General features: G+C 55.8%; 1 protein-coding gene across 1 annotated transcript; it reads left to right on the top strand.

The window, feature by feature from the left end:
• The first annotated feature begins 1,500 nt into the window (after nucleotides 1-1,500).
• Nucleotides 1,501-12,797, top strand: EMD (emerin). The gene is made up of 8 exons (XM_038747949.1): nucleotides 1,501-1,533; nucleotides 1,673-1,782; nucleotides 8,198-8,305; nucleotides 8,520-8,597; nucleotides 9,532-9,594; nucleotides 9,976-10,151; nucleotides 10,894-10,943; nucleotides 11,392-12,797. Exons 2-8 carry the CDS (start codon nucleotides 1,701-1,703, stop codon nucleotides 11,762-11,764), a joined length of 930 nt encoding a protein of 309 aa, XP_038603877.1. The 5' UTR covers nucleotides 1,501-1,533; nucleotides 1,673-1,700; the 3' UTR covers nucleotides 11,765-12,797.
• The last annotated feature ends 3,028 nt before the right edge of the window (nucleotides 12,798-15,825 follow it).

Below are 15,825 nucleotides of genomic sequence, written 5' to 3'. Positions count from 1 at the left end.
CAGTAAACCCCGCCCCCTGATACAGCATGACGTCATTGCCCGGCCCCCGCCCCCTTCCAGCTCCCTCCGTCTCCGCCCGGAGGAATCCCCGCCCCGATCGCCATACGGCACTAAGCCCCGCCCCCTGAGAACATGACGTCATTGTCAGGCCCCGCCCGCCCGCCGAAGACCGGCCTCTGCCAACTCCCTCCGTCTCTGCCCGGTCACTAGGCCCCGCCCCCTGAGAGCAGGACGTCATTGCCCGCCACCCGCCCCCTGCCAACTCCCTCCGTCTCCGCCCGGATGAAGCCCCGCCCCGAGAGCCGCGCGTCACTGAGCCCCCGCCCCCTGAGGGCGTGACGTCATTGCCCGGCCCCGCCCGCCCGCCCGCCGAGGCCCCGCCCCCTGCCAACTCCCTCCATCCCCGCCCGGAGGAGTCCCCGCCCCGAGCGCCAGACGACACTAAGCCCCGCCCCCCCGGGAGCATGACGTCACTGCCCGCCCCCCCGTCCCCTGCCAACTCCCTCCGTCTCCGCCCGGATGAAGCCCCGCCCCGAGAGCCGCGCGTCACTGAGCCCCCGCCCCCTGCCAACTCCCTCCGTCTGTGCCCGGAGGAGTCCCCGCCCCGAGCGCCAGACGTCACTAAGCCCCGCCCCACCGGGAGCATGACGTCACTGCCCGCCCCCGTCCCCTGCCAACTCCCTCCGTCTCCGCCCGGATGAAGCCCCGCCCCGAGAGCCGCACGTCACTGAGCCCCCGCCCCCTGAGAGCGTGACGTCATTGCCCGGCCCCGCCCCCTGCCAACTCCCTCCGTCTCCGCGCGGAGGAGTCCCCGCCCCTGAGCGTCATACGTCACTAAGGCCCGCCCCCTGGGAGCATGACGTCAGCGCCCGGTCCCGCCCCCTGCCAACTCCCTCCGTCTCCGCCCGGATGAGGCCCCGCCCCGAGAGCCACGCGTCATTGAGCCCCCGTCCCCTAAAGGCGTGACGTCATTGACCGGCCCCGCCCCCTGCCAACTCCCTCCGTCTCCGCCCGGAGGAGTCCCCGCCCCTGAGCGTCATACGTCACTAAGGCCCCGCCCCCTGGGAGCATGACGTCAGCGCCCGGTCCCGCCCCCTGCCAACTCCCTCCGTCTCCGCCCGGATGAGGCCCCGCCCCGAGAGCCACGCGTCATTGAGCCCCCGTCCCCTAAAGGCGTGACGTCATTGACCGGCCCCGCCCTCCGCCAGCTCCCCCCGTCTCCGCCCGGAGGAATCCCCGCCCCGAGCGCCATACGTCACTAATCCCCGCCCACCAGTGAGCGTGACGTCATTGACCGGCCCCGCCCTCCGCCAGCTCCCCCCGTCTCCGCCCGGAGGAATCCCCGCCCCGAGCGCCAGACGTCACTAAGCCCCGCCCCCTGGGAGCGTGACGTCAGCGCCCGGTCCCGCCCCCTGCCAACTCCCTCGGTCGGTGCCCGTCCCCCGGTGTCCCGCCCCGCCGTGTGTGTCACTTCCCCTTCCCGCCACCGCCCCTCCCTCCGCCCGCCGCCGCCGCCCGGATCGAGCCGAGCAGGTAACCGAGGCCCCCCCCCGTCCGTCCCGCACACCGGGCACCGGGCACCGGGCACCGGGCAGAGACCGGGAGGGGAGGGGAGGGGAGGGGGGGGGGCAACGGGCTCCCCCCGACCGGCCCCTCCGCCCCCCGTCCCCAGCTGCCCCTGCACCCCGAGCAACGGCCGGATGGAGGACTACAAGGGCCTCTCCGACTCCGACCTCATCTCCATGCTCAAGCAGTACAACATCCCCCACGGGCCCATCGTGGGTACGTATGCTGTAATTATAATAATAATCATAATAAAGATGGCATTTCTTAACCGCTTACTATGTGCGTTCTAAGCGCCGGGGAGGTTACGAGGTGATCAGGTTGTCCCATGTGGGGCCCATCTCCGTGCTCGAGCGGTACAACATCCCCCACGGGCCCATCGTGGGTACGTATAGAATAAGAATAATAATAATAGCATTTGTTTAGCGCTTACTATGTGCCAACCACTGTTCTAAGCGCTGGGTAATAATAATGATGGTGACGGCATTTATTAACCGCTTACTATGTGCGTTCGAAGAAGCGCTGGGGAGGTTACAAGGTGGTCAGGTTGTCCCATGGGGGGCTCATCCCCATGCCCGAGCGGTACAACATCCCCCACGGGCCCATCGTGGGTACGCATATAATAATTATAATAATGACGGCATTTATTAAGCGCTTACCATGTGCCAAGCACCGCTCTAAGCGCTGGGGAGGTTACAGGGTGATCAGGTTGTCCCATGTGGGGCCCATTTCCATGCTCGAGCGGTACAACATCCCCCACGGGCCCATCGTGGGTACGTATATAGTAATAATAATAATAATAATAATAATAGCATTTATTTAGCGCTTACTATGTGCCAACCACTGTTCTAAGCGCTGGGTAATAATAATGATGGTGATGGCATTTATTAACCGCTTACTATGTGCGTTCGAAGAAGCGCTGGGGAGGTTACAAGGTGATCAGGTTCTCCCATGGGGGGCTCATCTCCATGCTCGAGCGGTACAACATCCCCCACGGGCCCATCGTGGGTACGTATAGAATAATTATAATAATGACGGCATTTATTAAGCGCTTACTATGTGCCAAGCACCGCTCTAAGCGCTGGGGAGGTTACATGGTGATCAGGTTGTCCCATGTGGGGCCCATCTCCGTGCTCGAGCGGTACAACATCCCCCACGGGCCCATCGTGGGTACGTATATAGTGATAATAATAATAATAATAGCATTTATTTGGTGCTTACTATGTGCCGAGCACTGTTCTAAGCGCTGGGTAATAATAATGATGATGATGGCATTTATTAAGCGCTTACTATGTGTCAAGCACCGCTCTAAGCGCTGGGGAGGTTACATGGTGATCAGGTTGTCCCATGGGGGGCTCATCCCCATGCCCGAGCGGTACAACATCCCCCACGGGCCCATCGTGGGTACGTATAGAATAATTATAATAATGACGGCATTTATTAAGCGCTTACCATGTGCCGAGCACCGCTCTAAGCGCTGGGGAGGTTACAGGGTGATCAGGTTGTCCCATGTGGGGCCCATCTCCGTGCTCGAGCGGTACAACATCCCCCATGGGCCCATCGTGGGTACGTATATAGTAATAATAATAATAATAATAATAATAGCATTTATTTAGCGCTTACTATGTGCCAAGCACTGTTCTAAGCACTGGGTAATAATAATGATGGTGATGGCATTTATTAACCGCTTACTGTGTGCGTTCGAAGAAGCGCTGGGGAGGTTCCAAGGTGATCAGGTTGTCCCATGGGGGGCTCATCCCCGTGCCCGAGCGGTACAACATCCCCCACGGGCCCATCGTGGGTACGTATAGAATAATTATAATAATGACGGCATTTATTAAGCGCTTACCATGTGCCGAGCACCGCTCTAATTGCTGGGGAGGTTACAGGGTGATCAGGTTGTTCCATGTGGGGCCCATTTCCATGCTCGAGCAGTACAGCATCCCCCACGGGCCCATCGTGGGTACGTATATAGTGATAATAATAATAATAATAGCATTTATTTGGCGCTTACTATGTGCCAAGCACTGTTCTAAGCGCTGGGTAATAATAATGATGATGATGTCATTTATTAAGCGCTTACTATGTGCCAAGCACCACTCTAAGCGCAGGGGAGGTTACATGGTGATCAGGTTGTCCCATGGGGCGCTCATCTCCATGCTCGAGCGGTACAACATCCCCCACGGGCCCATCGTGGGTACGTATAGAATAATTATAATAATGACGGCATTTATTAAGCGCTTACCATGTGCCGAGCACCGCTCTAAGCGCTGGGGCGGTTACAGGGTGATCAGGTTGTCCCATGTGGGGCCCATCTCCGTGCTCGAGCGGTACAACATCCCCCACGGGCCCATCGTGGGTACGTATATAGTAATAATAATAATAATAGTATTTATTTAGCGCTTACTATGTGCCAAGTACTGTTCTAAGCGCTGGGTAATAATGATGATGATGATGGCATTTATTAAGCGCTTACTATGTGCCAAGCACCGTTCTAAGCGCTGGGAAGGTTACAAGGTGATCAAGTTGTCCCATGTGGGGCTCATCTCCGTGCTCGAGCAATACAACATCCCCCACGGGCCCATCGTGGGTACGTATATAATAGTTATAATAACGATGGCATTTCTTAAGCGCTTACTATGTGCCAAGCACCGTTCTAAGCACTGGAAAGGTTACAAGGTGATCAGGTTGTCCCATGTGGGGCTCATCTCCGTGCTCGAGCAATACAACATCCCCCACGGGCCCATCGTGGGTACGTATATAATAGTTATTATAACGATGGCATTTCTTAAGCGCTTACTATGTGCCAAGCACCGCTCTAAGCGCTGGGGAGGTTACAGGGTGATCAGGTTGTCCCATGGGGGGCTCATCTCCACGCTCGAGCTGTACAACATCCCCCACGGGCCCATCGTGGGTGCATATATAATAATGATAATAATAATCGCATTTATTAAGCGCTCACTATGTGCAAAGCACTGTTCTAAGCGCTGGGGAGGTTACAAGATGATCAGGTTGTCCCACAGGGGGCTCACAGTCTTAATCCTCATTTTACAGATGAGGAAACTGAGGCACAGAGAATAATAACGAGGTAACTGAAGCACAGAGAATAATAATAACAATAATGGTATTTATTAAGTGCTTACTATGTGCAAAGCACCATTCTAAGCGCTGGGGAGGTTACAAGGTGATCAGGTTGTCCCATGTGGGGCTCACAGTTTTCATCCCCATTTTACAGATGAGGTAACTGAGGCACAGAGAAGTGAAATGACTGACCTAAGGTCATGCAACAGACAAATGGCAGCAAGGGTTAGAACTCAGGTCCTTCTGAAAACCAGGCCCATGCTCTCCATCCACTAGGCCACTTTCTTTCTCTGAATTCCTTAAAATGTCCCAGGTCTGACCACAAAAGATCCTAGACTCCTTTTTAAAAAAATAAAAATAAAAAAAAATAGTATTAGTTAAATTGCTTATTATGTGTGCCAGGCACTGTACTAAGCACTGGGGTAGATACAAAATAATCAGGTTGGACATAGTCTGTGTCCCACATGGGGTGCACAGTCTTAATCCCCATTTTATAGACGAGGAAACTCTGGAACAGGGAAGTTAAGGGATTTATCCAAGGTCACAGCAGACAAGTGGTGGAGGTGGGATTCGAACCCAGGTCCTCTGACTTCCTAGGCTTGGGCCATTTTCACTAGATTATGCTGCTTACTGGGGCAGACTCCTCTATAACTCACTGATGTAGTCCCTTTTGTGTGTAAACGTCCAAAAATCCAAGTTTGTGGTTAATGATATTTATTGAGCACTCACTGTGTGCAGAGCATTGTGCTAAGCGTTTGGAACAGTACAGCGCAACTGACTCGGTAGACGCGATCCCTGCTCACAAGGAACTTCCAGTCTATCTGATATTGTGGTATTTGTTAAGCGTTTCCTCCGTGCTAAGCAGTGGGATAGATATAATTCAGTCAGGTCAGTCCCCAGTCCCTTGGGGTTTACGGTCCAAGAAGGAGGCCAAACAGGTATCAAATCTACATTTGGCAGATGAGGAAATAAATGGAGGCAAAGAGAAATTGAATGAATTGTAATCGATTGCTATCATATTTTTTTCCTGCGGGGATTTAAATGCGTGCATTCAAAGCACTGTGCTGAGTGCTCTGATAGATACAAAAGAATCGTGTCAATCGTATAGGGCTCAGCGTCTAAGAGATAGGGGAGCAGGTTTCTTATCCTCATTTTACAGAAGAGGAAACTGAGGTTCAGAGAGTTCAAGCAAATACGATTGAATGAATGAATGACTGAGCCCCCTTTTTCCTCTCCTCCTCCCCCTCCCCCCGCCTTACCTCCTTCCCCTCCCCACAGCGTTTGTATATATGTTTGTACAGATTTATTGCTCTATTTATTTTACTTGTACATATTTACTGTTCTATTTATTTTGTTAATGATGTGCATCTAGCTTTAATTATTTGTTCTGATGACTTGACACCTGTCCACATATTTTGTTTTGTTGTCTGTCTCCCCCTTCCAGACACCTGTCCACATATTTTGTTTTGTTGTCTGTCTCCCCCTTCTAGAGTGTGAGCCCGTTGTTGGGTAGGGACCGTCTCTATGTGTTGCCAACTTGTACTTCCCAAGCGCTTAGTCCAGTGCTCTGCACACAGTAAGCGCTCAATAAATACGATTGAATGAATGAATGACTTACCCCAGGTTACACAGCGGGCCGGTGGTAGAGCTGGGATTAGAACCCAGGTCTCCCGATTCCCAGACCCGTGCTCTTTCCGCTAGATCACGCTGCCTCTCTTCGTATCTCTCTGCCTCCCGTTTAGTCCGGTGTGGGACGGGCCCTGTGTCTAATCAGCGTTTGTCAGTCAATCAGTTGTATTTATTGAGCGCTTACGGTGTGCAGGGCACTGTACTAAGAGGTTGGGAGGGTACAAGATAACAATGTGTACCAGGCACATCCTTGCCTCTTTTAGACTGTGAGCCCACTGTTGGGTAGGGACTGTCTGTATATGTTGCCAACTTGTACTTCCCAAGCGCTTAGTCCAGTGCTCTGCACACAGTAAGCGCTCAATAAATATGATTGATTGATTGCCCACAGTGATCTCACAGTCTAGAGGGGGAGAGGTTTTAGTGTGTCAACTCTAAAGTGTAGCACAATGCTCAGAAATTAGTAGGGCTTACTTAATAGATGGCATAGACGACCCCAGATAGATATACCGGTTGCCCCCTGGGCTTTTGAGCCTAAGGTGGCAGTGGCTGGAGGTCTTCCGCAGACTTTGCCCACGCTCACCAGCTTCCAAAGTGGGTGCCCTGGGCCTAGTCTCGGCCGTAGGAACCCTTTTGTTTGGGACAAGAATCTTTTTGTTCTGCTCACTGTCTTCCCCATCACACCCCAGTCATTTAGTCATCATCATCATCATCAATCGTATTTATTGAGCGCTTACTGGGTGCAGAGCACTGGACTAAGCGCTTGGGAAGTACAAGTTGGCAACATATAGAGACGGTCCCTACCCAACATCATCATCATCATCAGTCGTATTTATTGAGCGCTTACTGTGTGCAGAGCACTGGACTAAGCGCTTGGGAAGTATAAGTTGTCGACATATAGAGACAGTCCCTGCCCAACAGTGGGCTCACAGTCTAAAAGGGGGAGACAGAGAACAAAACCAAACATACTAACAAAATAAAATAAATAGAATAGATATGTACAAATAAAATAAATAAATAAATAGAGTAATAAATCTGTACAAACATATATACATATATACAGGTGCTGTGGGGAAGGGAAGGAGGTAAGATGGGGGGATGGAGAGGGGGGCGAGGGGGAGAGGAAGGAAGGGGCTCAGTGTGGGAAGGCCTCCTGGAGGAGGTGAGCTCTCAGTAGGGCCTTGAAGGGAGGAAGAGAGCGAGCTTGGTGGATGGGCAGAGGGATTGGGGGCATTCCAGGCCCGGGGGATGACGTGGGCCGGGGGTCGATGGCGGGACGGGCGAGAACGAGGTACGGGGAGGAGATTAGCGGCGGAGGAGCGGAGGGTGCGGGCTGGGCTGGAGAAGGAGAGAAGGGAGGTGAGGTAGGAGGGGGCCAGGGGATGGACAGCCTGGAAGCCCAGGGTGAGGAGTTTCTGCCTGATGCGCAGATTGATTGGTAGCCACTGGAGATTTTTGATTTATTCCTGCCTGAGCTAGTGGAAAGACCACGGGCCTGGGAGCCAGAGGACCCGGGTTCCAATTCTGGGTCTGCCTCGTCTTCTGTGTGACCTTGGGCAAGTTCATTCACTTCTCTGTGCCTCAAGTTACCTCATCTGGAAAATGGAGATTAAGACTGTGAGCCCCAAGTGGGACAGGGACTATGTCCAACCGGATTAGCTTGTGCCTACCCCAGCTCTTAGAACAGTGCTTGACACGTAGTAATCGCTGAGCAGATACCGTCATCATCATCAAGTCATTTATCTTCTCTGTGTTTCAGTTTCCTCATCTGTAAAATGGGGCGCATACCTACTCTCCCCACTCCCCTAGACTATAAGGGTCATGTGGGACTGTGTCCAGCCTGATTATCTTGTACCTGCCCCAGCGCTTAGTAAAGGGCTTTGCATACATTCAGTGTCTAATCCTTAGTGTTATTATTATAATTCAGGGTCAACTCGGAAGCTGTACGAAAAGAAGATTTACGAGTACGAGACCCAGAGGACCAAGCTTTCCCCGCAGAAAACCTCCTCCTCCTCATATTCGTACAGATACTCAGGTGAACTGGATGGGCTAGGGCTTGGGGCAAGGGCGAACCAAAGTAAAAGCCGGAGTTTTTTCCTGCAGAGGGACTGCTCTGAATCCCTCCGGAAGAACCCTCCGAAAGCAGAGCGGCACCTCACCTAGGGAGCTCCCTCAGCGTAGATGTCCTCCCCCCGGTTCTGATCGGGCTTGGGGGATTATCCCGTGTTTCCTGGCCTTTCCGTTCCCAGATCCTGACTCCAGGAAGACCTACAGCCCACCCGAGAGAGAGGAGAGCAACCGGCACCGAGCCGCCTTCGAGGATGATGGTAAATCCAGCTGTGGGGGGAATGGGGAAGGGAGGAGGGATGGCTCCTGGCTTCCTGCCCCCCGCACCTCTCCCGAGGGACTCCCCTCCCAGCTCTCCTAGTTATGCGTGCCCACGGTGCCCACCCTCACGTCGGCAAGCTGTGGGGTACTGTGGTAGGGCAGAGTGGCCTGGCCGATCAGGAGATCGGCCCGTCACCCCCCGGGCCTGGAATGCCCTCCCTCTGCCCATCCGCCAAGCTAGCTCTCTTCCTCCCTTCAAGGCCCTGCTGAGAGCTCACCTCCTCCAGGAGGCCTTCCCAGACTGAGCCCCTTCCTTCCTCTCCCCCTCGTCCCCCTCTCCATCCCCCCCATCTTACCTCCTTCCCTTCCCCACAGCACCTGTATATATGTTTGTACATATTTATTACTCTATTTTATTTGTACATATCTATTCTATTTATTTTATTTTGTTAGTATGTTTGGTTTTGTTCCCTGTCTCCCCCTTTTAGACTGTGAGCCCACTGTTGGGTAGGGACTGTATATGTTGCCAATTTGTACTTCCCAAGCGCTTAGTACAGTGCTCTGCACATAGTAAGCGCTCAATAAATACGATTGATGATGATGATGAGAGGGATCTGCCATCCCCCAACAGGACTGTCCCTTTGTTCCAGAGCTGCCAAGTCCTCAGGCTCCCCCACCCCCTGATCTCTGGGCTGGGATGAAGAGTTCTCTGGGTCCAGGTTGCCCCAGCTCCCGTGAGGCGAGGCAGGCAATGCCCTTTTCTCCCCACCACCCGTGCATTTCTCTACTCACAATCCTCCCGGGTGTGGCCGGGCCCAGTGCTTATCCCGACTTCTGCTTCTTTGGAGTCCCACCGGGAGCCCGGGTAGCGTTGGAGCCCCCCTCTTCTCCCGGCAGATTCAGTCCCCAGCCTCTCTGCTCTGCCTTTTCTAGATCTGGACTCCGGATCCTATGACTTCCCCCGGAGAGAAGAGCGCCTGGCCTACCGGGACAACGGTGAGGGGCAGTCCTGCGGTGGGTGGCAGGGGCGGTCTCCAGCAGCATCAGTGTCACGCCAAGCTCTTCATGCCGAGGCACAGCTAGGCTGGCGCTCAGGGTGGCCGGGCCCCGGGAGAGGGGACTGGGGAGGGGACGGGAAAGAGAATTGAGTTGCTTGAAACCCAGTCAGTTTGATTTACTGTGTTGGGCAGCTGGCCTCACCTGCTGATCTGGCGTTGGTTCAGCCCCTCTTGGTAGCGGCCAGGGCAGGTCCACTCGGGGCCTAAGCTATGCCTTCTGCCACCTGCTTTCCGGGACCCCGAAGGCCCCAGCTCCTGAGCTGAGTTCCCTCTCTCCCTCTCTCATTTCCCTCCTCCTCGTCGCCCTGGCCCTCATCAGACTATGACGATTACTACGAGGAGAGTTACTCCTCCACCAAGACCTACGGGGAGCCAGAGGTGGTGGCGTCGGCGTCCAGGAGCTATGGCGAGCCGCTGATGGCCAGGACCTTCAGCGAGACCTCCACGGCCAGGAACTACAGCGAGTCGGAGGAAGAGCCCACGGTCCGCCAGCGGGTAGGCGATGCCCACCTGAGGGTCCCACCCCTCTCAGGCCCCCAGTTCTTGGCCCCAGTTATCTGGGTCCCAGTCGGGGCCCTCGGGTTCGTCATCCTCTCTGACCCCCTGCCATCCTTCCCCTCTCCATCCCCTGTGATGGCGGACCCTTTGGTTTAGTCCGTGCCATGGCCCTCGGGGAAGACGAGGCCCTGTCGGGGCTCTCCCATCGTTGGGAAAAGGGTCGGGGGAGGTCGGGAGATGCCAAGTTCTCTGCAGTATTGTCTGGCTGCCCGGCTCGGGAGACCCCTCCGCCATTTCCTGAGCAGCAGTCGGCCCGGGAGGCGGGAATGGGGAAAGGCCCCTCTCCGTCATCCGATTCTCGAATGGCTGTAGCAGCTGTGTGCCCTTCCCAGATGGTGTGCCGCTGTTGGCAGGAAGCCCCCGGCCCAGAAATAGCCCGGGGACACAGTGTGTGGGAGGCAGGCCCGGGCCCTGCCACCCGGCTGGCTGAGAGAGAGCTCTCTTTGGGGGCCTGGCTTCCTTGCCCAGCTTCAGGTGCTGGCCCAACACCTGCCTCTGGCTTCTCCAAAGGCGTGGCAGGCAGAGGGCACGTTATCAGCCACCCTGCCTTCTCACCGTTCCAGCATGGTGCCAGCCTTTTGTCGCAGCCCCAGATTGTATCAGCCAAGTCCAACAAAACCCCGTTTCTCCCAGCCCAGCCGACAGCAGGCCACGGGCCTTGTGTCCCTCTCTGTTTCAGGTGAGAGACGATATCCTCTTCTCTCCAACCCGGGAGGAGAACAAGGACAGGTGAGTGGTTTGCAGTCCTATCCCTTTACTCTCCCCCGACTCCCAGAGTCCCTCCGGTAAGATGTGGTATTCTATTTATTTTATTTTGTTAATATGTTTGGTTTTGTTCTCTGTCTCCCCCTTTTAGACTGTGAGCCCACTGTTGGGTAGGGACTGTCTCTATATGTTGCCAATTTGTGCTTCCCAAGCGCTTAGTACAGTGCTCTGCACATAGTAAGTGCTCAATAAATACGATTGATTGATTGATGTGGGATATAGGCGAAGGAGCCCCCCCCCCCCCCCCCGCCCTTACCTGGCATGGGGCCTAGAGGGGCGTATCCCACCTCAGTTTCCTGTCGGTTTCCCCCTGGGGGTTTCCCACCAGCCCGAGGATGCCAGCGGGCCCCGGGCGCTAGTCGTGGGGACCAGGGCGCATCTAACCGAAGCTTCTCTCTCCTCCCGGGCCCAGGGACCGGTCGTACTATCCCCGGGGCAACGCCTACCAGAGCGTCTCCCATTACCGGCCCCCGGGCTCCGCCGCAGCCGCCTTCTCCTCCTCCGGCCCACCGGGCCCCTCGGCCTACTCCACCTACTCGGCCTCCTCAGCCTCCTCCTCGTCCGCCGCCTCCTCCTTGGCGGGAGCCCGGTCCTCGCTGCACGTGGAGGCCCGCAGGGCCATCCGGCCGGAGAGACAGGGCGGGGCCGAGGGCGAGCTCGGGGGCCGGCGCTTCGTGCCCCTCTGGCTGCAGCTCCTCCTCTTCCTCGTCTTCGCCGGGTTCCTGGCCTTCATGTATTACTTCGTGCAGGCCGAGGACGACAACCCCTTCCGGGTCCAGCACTGAGCCCTCCCCGCCGTCCTCCCGCCCGCTCCCCCCGCGGGGGCGGGGGCAGCCCTGAGAGGGCCGGAGGGTGGGAAGGGGCCCACGTCCTGCCTTAAAGGCCGGGGAGCGGGGCTAGGGAGGGAAAGTGTTGTTCGGGCCACAGAAGCCTGTTTGTTTTTGTAGGACCTCACCAAGTGCCATCTTGCTTTGCTGCCTTCCAACTGTTCACGGCCAGTTCAGGGGTTGGGTTAGTTCGTTCCTTCTTTTCTATTTTGGGGGCGGGAGTGGGGTACGGGACAGCTGCCCTCCCCTCCCCTCTCCCCTCCGACCGAAGCTGGGAGGGAGGTCATCACTCCTCTGCCCCAAGGGGAAGGCTACTGCCTCAGCTCCTCAGGAAAGGGGTCAACACTACATTGTGCCGTGATGCTTGGCTTTCATCTGGGGCGGTGAGCCCCAGAGCCCTGGGTTTGGGGTTTTCTGGCCTCAGAGTGGTGAGCCTTAGCCACTCCATGGTAGGTGGCATCGGTGCCCCCTCCCCTCCCTCTCAGGCCCTCAGGAGCCCGGCCCCAACCTGCCCACCCTTCGGGTGGAAAGTTGGTAGGCCCAGCCATGGTTCCAGCAGGGCAGGGGCACTTTAGTGCTCCGCCTTTCTTGGCTCACTCCCCCGGGGCCATATTGGAGAGGGAACAGTAAGGGGGCTGATCAGCTCCTTCCCTCCACCAGCCCCCCCTTAGCGGTCTTGGAGGAGGGTGGAGAGCCTTGCGCTCCTGGGCATTCTCAACCTTGGTGCTTTCCCTAGCTGTGGTGGGGAGGGGGACAATGCGTAGGTCCCCCAGGCACTCTCTTTTTGCGCCTCCTAAATGTTGACCCGAGGAGAGGGTGTATGTTGCTGGTGATGGTGGTTGTGGTGGGGAGGGCGGTGCTCTGCTCCTGCCCTGAGGGAGGTGTCAGGCTAAGGGAGGCCAGTTTTAATGGATTCGGGGGGGAACCGGGAAGGGAAGGACCCCAAACTTGTATTCTCTCACCCCTCAATAAAATGTCTGTTTATTTTTAACCCCATGGTGCTGGCTGCCTCTTCCACCCTTGCAACGGAGAGCTGGGAGCGAAGGGGAAGGAAGTAGGGTTTTGAGAGTCTGGGGCCCAGATGTGTCAACTCCCAGCTCTGGAATTTGTCCATCTGGTCCTGAGACTTTAGAGGGGCTTTCCAGGAGAGAAGGGGGAACTGGGTGACTGTGGACCGGGGTGGGTGAGCTTCCTTTTGAGCTTAAAGGCCTGGGCCTCACGTGCTTGGGGGCTGATGGCTTGACACTTGTCCACATGTTTTGTTTTGTTGTCTGTCTCCCCCCTCTAGACTGTGAGCCCATTGTTGGGTAGGGACCGTCTCTATGCGTTGCCAACTTGTACTTCCCAAGCGCTTAGTACAGTGCTCTGCACACAGTAAGCGCTGAATAAATATGATTGAATGAATGGGGGTCCTAGAGGGGCGGCCGGCGGAGGTTGTCCCGGACTCAAATTAACTCTGGCTGTTCCTGTCCATTCGGGACCCTTTCCAGCTGCTTCTGAGGAGAGATGGGGGTGGGCTGGGGAGTGCCCCGCCGCCCCATCCCTCAAAGCCTCTGAGGAGAGACGGGTGTGTCTGGACCCTGGTCTGATTATTCTGCCCCTTTCCTCCTGGCCTGTGGCAGTCTCTACCTCGGCTCTCCTCTGCTGCCTCCTGCACAGCTCCCGCTTCCCAAGGTGGGCACCGCGAGGAAGGAGTTCCAGGAACTGCAGCAGCTTGGGTTCAGGGTGGAGACTCGGGCCTCTGCCGGGCGGAGGCCTTTAGACGGAGGATGTGGGGGGGCCCAAGGGGAGAGGAAGAGAGCTATGGGCAGTGGGAGCCCCTTGGGAATCATGGTTAACATATAGCGCTTGCTGCCTCACCCTAAACACACATACACACCCCCCTCCGCCCCCGTGACCTAGAGTGAGATGGCAGGGGCAGCTCATAAGGACCAGAAATGTGACCCCACTGGGTGCCTGTGCCAGGGCCGAAGGACGAGCAATTGGGTTACTGGCCCCACACAGCAGGGTCTAGGAGCCCAAGGGCTGGAACTGGGGTCCAGGGGATAAGGGGACTTACTGCCTGTGGTCAGCAGCAGCTCCCTGGGCAGTGTATGATGGGCCCAGAGGCGTCTGAGCAGGGCAGCTGAGGCTGGGGGGGGGGGCCAAGCCCCAGAGACGTCCTGGGAGGGTGAGGCAGGGGCACGGTCATCCACTGTCCAGGCAGCTAGAGAGGAAGGAACAGCGGGCACCAGCCGACCCTCGGCCTCCCCACCCTGCCCTTCATCCTGCTTTGAGGAAGCCAAAGTGGCTCCCGTGTTGGGAGATTCAACAGGCGAAGGAGGCAAGGGAGGAGCCCTGGGCTAGGATGTAGCCCTGTGGCCTCCTCAGGGCCGGGCTGACGTCTGGGTAGGGTTTTCCCTCAGCTGCCAGGTTCAGCCCCAGAGAGCACCACCGGTGACCCCGTTCAGGGCGGAGGGGTCCACCAGGGTTGTGGTCACCATGGTGGGGGGGGGGGGGCGCTGAGTCCATGGAGGCCATCCCAGTGGGGTCTCAGAACTAAGTACGTTGGGCTAGCTGAGCTGGGAAAAGAGAAGGAGACAGAGGGAAGTTGAAACCAGAAGCCCATGCCTCTACCACACCCCCAGATAGGGGAGGAGGGTTTAGGGAGGAGCCCCCAGGAGAAGGAGAAGCAGCGTGACATAGTGGATAGAGCATGGGCCTGGGAATCAGAAGACCTGGGTTCTAATTCTGGCCCTGCCAATTGCTTCTTGTGTGACCTGTGGCAAGATGCTTAACTTCTCTGTGCTTCAATTTTCTCAACAGTAAAATGGGGATTAAATACCTGTTCTCCTTCCTACTTAGACTGTGAGACACTATGTGTCTGACTTAATATGCACCCCAGGGCTTAGAATAACGCTTGACACATAGTAAGAACTTAACAAATACCATTAAAAGAAAAAAGCCACCTCCCCCTCCCCTTGCCTTCCCTCAGCTGCCTCCCCAGGGGGACCAGTCTGTCCGACATGGGCAAAGCACTGTACCAAGTGCTTACAATGAATCAGGGAACAACTGAGAAACTGCTGTTCTTGAGGAGAAAGGGGGCTTAACCTGCAGCAGGGGAGGCTGAGGATAGAAGAGCTTGGCTGAGGGTTACGGGCTACTATTTATGCATAAGCGAGAGAGACTGAGAAATCTTTTTTCCTGTAGATCCCAAAATAAACTGGACTTAAAAACATCTGGCATCTTATCGGAACCCAACAGAGGGCTGCTCAGTATAAAACTGGGAGATGGGTTGTCCTGGCTGCCAGGCGCCACCCTGCCCCGAGGTGGGAGGGCCAGCTTCCCTGAATACCACCGGGAATGATCCCTGCCAGCCGGCAGCCTGGGCCCCAGGTGGATTCTGACATCCTGCCCTTTGGGGTCTTGCCCAGGACCTGTGTGGGGAGGGAGCCCAGCCAGCCTTCCCACATTTCCACCCACATCCCATTTGGCAGAGGACAAAGCAAGGGAAGGGATAGACTGACCAGTCCAGGCCTTCTTCTTCCTCCTCAATTTTTTTTTTAATTATTTGTTAAGAAGCAGCATGGTGTAATGGATAAAGCACAGGCCTAAAAGTCAGAAGGTAATGGGTTCTAATCCCAGCTCCACCACTCGTCTGCCATGTGACCTTGGGCAAGTCACTTCTCTGTGCCTCAGTTCCCTCATCTGTAAAATGGGGATTGAGGCTGTGAGCTCCCTGTGTCCAGCCTGATTTTCTTGTATCCACTCCAGCGCTTAGTGAAAATGCCTAGCACACACTAAGCAATTAAATACCATAATAATAATAGTAATCATCATCATCATCAATATGCTAGGCATAATTAAGTGCTGGGGCAGATACAACCTAAGCAGTTCAGACATAATAACGTTCCACATGGGGCTCACAGTCTTAGTCCCCATTTTACAGACCAGGTAACTGAGGCACTGATTAGTGAAATAATTCGCCCAAGATCACACAGCACGTAGATTATGAGCCCCAAAGTAATTAACTTGTATTT

Source organism: Tachyglossus aculeatus, chromosome 6, assembly GCF_015852505.1.
Source record: "Tachyglossus aculeatus isolate mTacAcu1 chromosome 6, mTacAcu1.pri, whole genome shotgun sequence".
NCBI lineage: Eukaryota > Metazoa > Chordata > Mammalia > Monotremata > Tachyglossidae > Tachyglossus > Tachyglossus aculeatus.
The sequence above is the reverse complement of the archived record's forward strand: the minus strand, read 5'-3'. Positions and strand labels throughout refer to the sequence as shown.

What these genes read in the sequence shown, in the direction of transcription:
- EMD (XM_038747949.1), top strand. Translation starts at nt 1,701, where the DNA reads ATGGAGGACTACAAGGGCCTCTCCGACTCCGACCTCATCTCCATGCTC. An exon ending in CCCCCACGGGCCCATCGTGG is followed by an intron (nt 1,783 to 8,197) that starts GTACGTATGCTG and finishes ATTATAATTCAG; the next exon opens with GGTCAACTCGGAAGCTGTAC. An exon ending in AGCCGCCTTCGAGGATGATG is followed by an intron (nt 8,598 to 9,531) that starts GTAAATCCAGCT and finishes TGCCTTTTCTAG; the next exon opens with ATCTGGACTCCGGATCCTAT.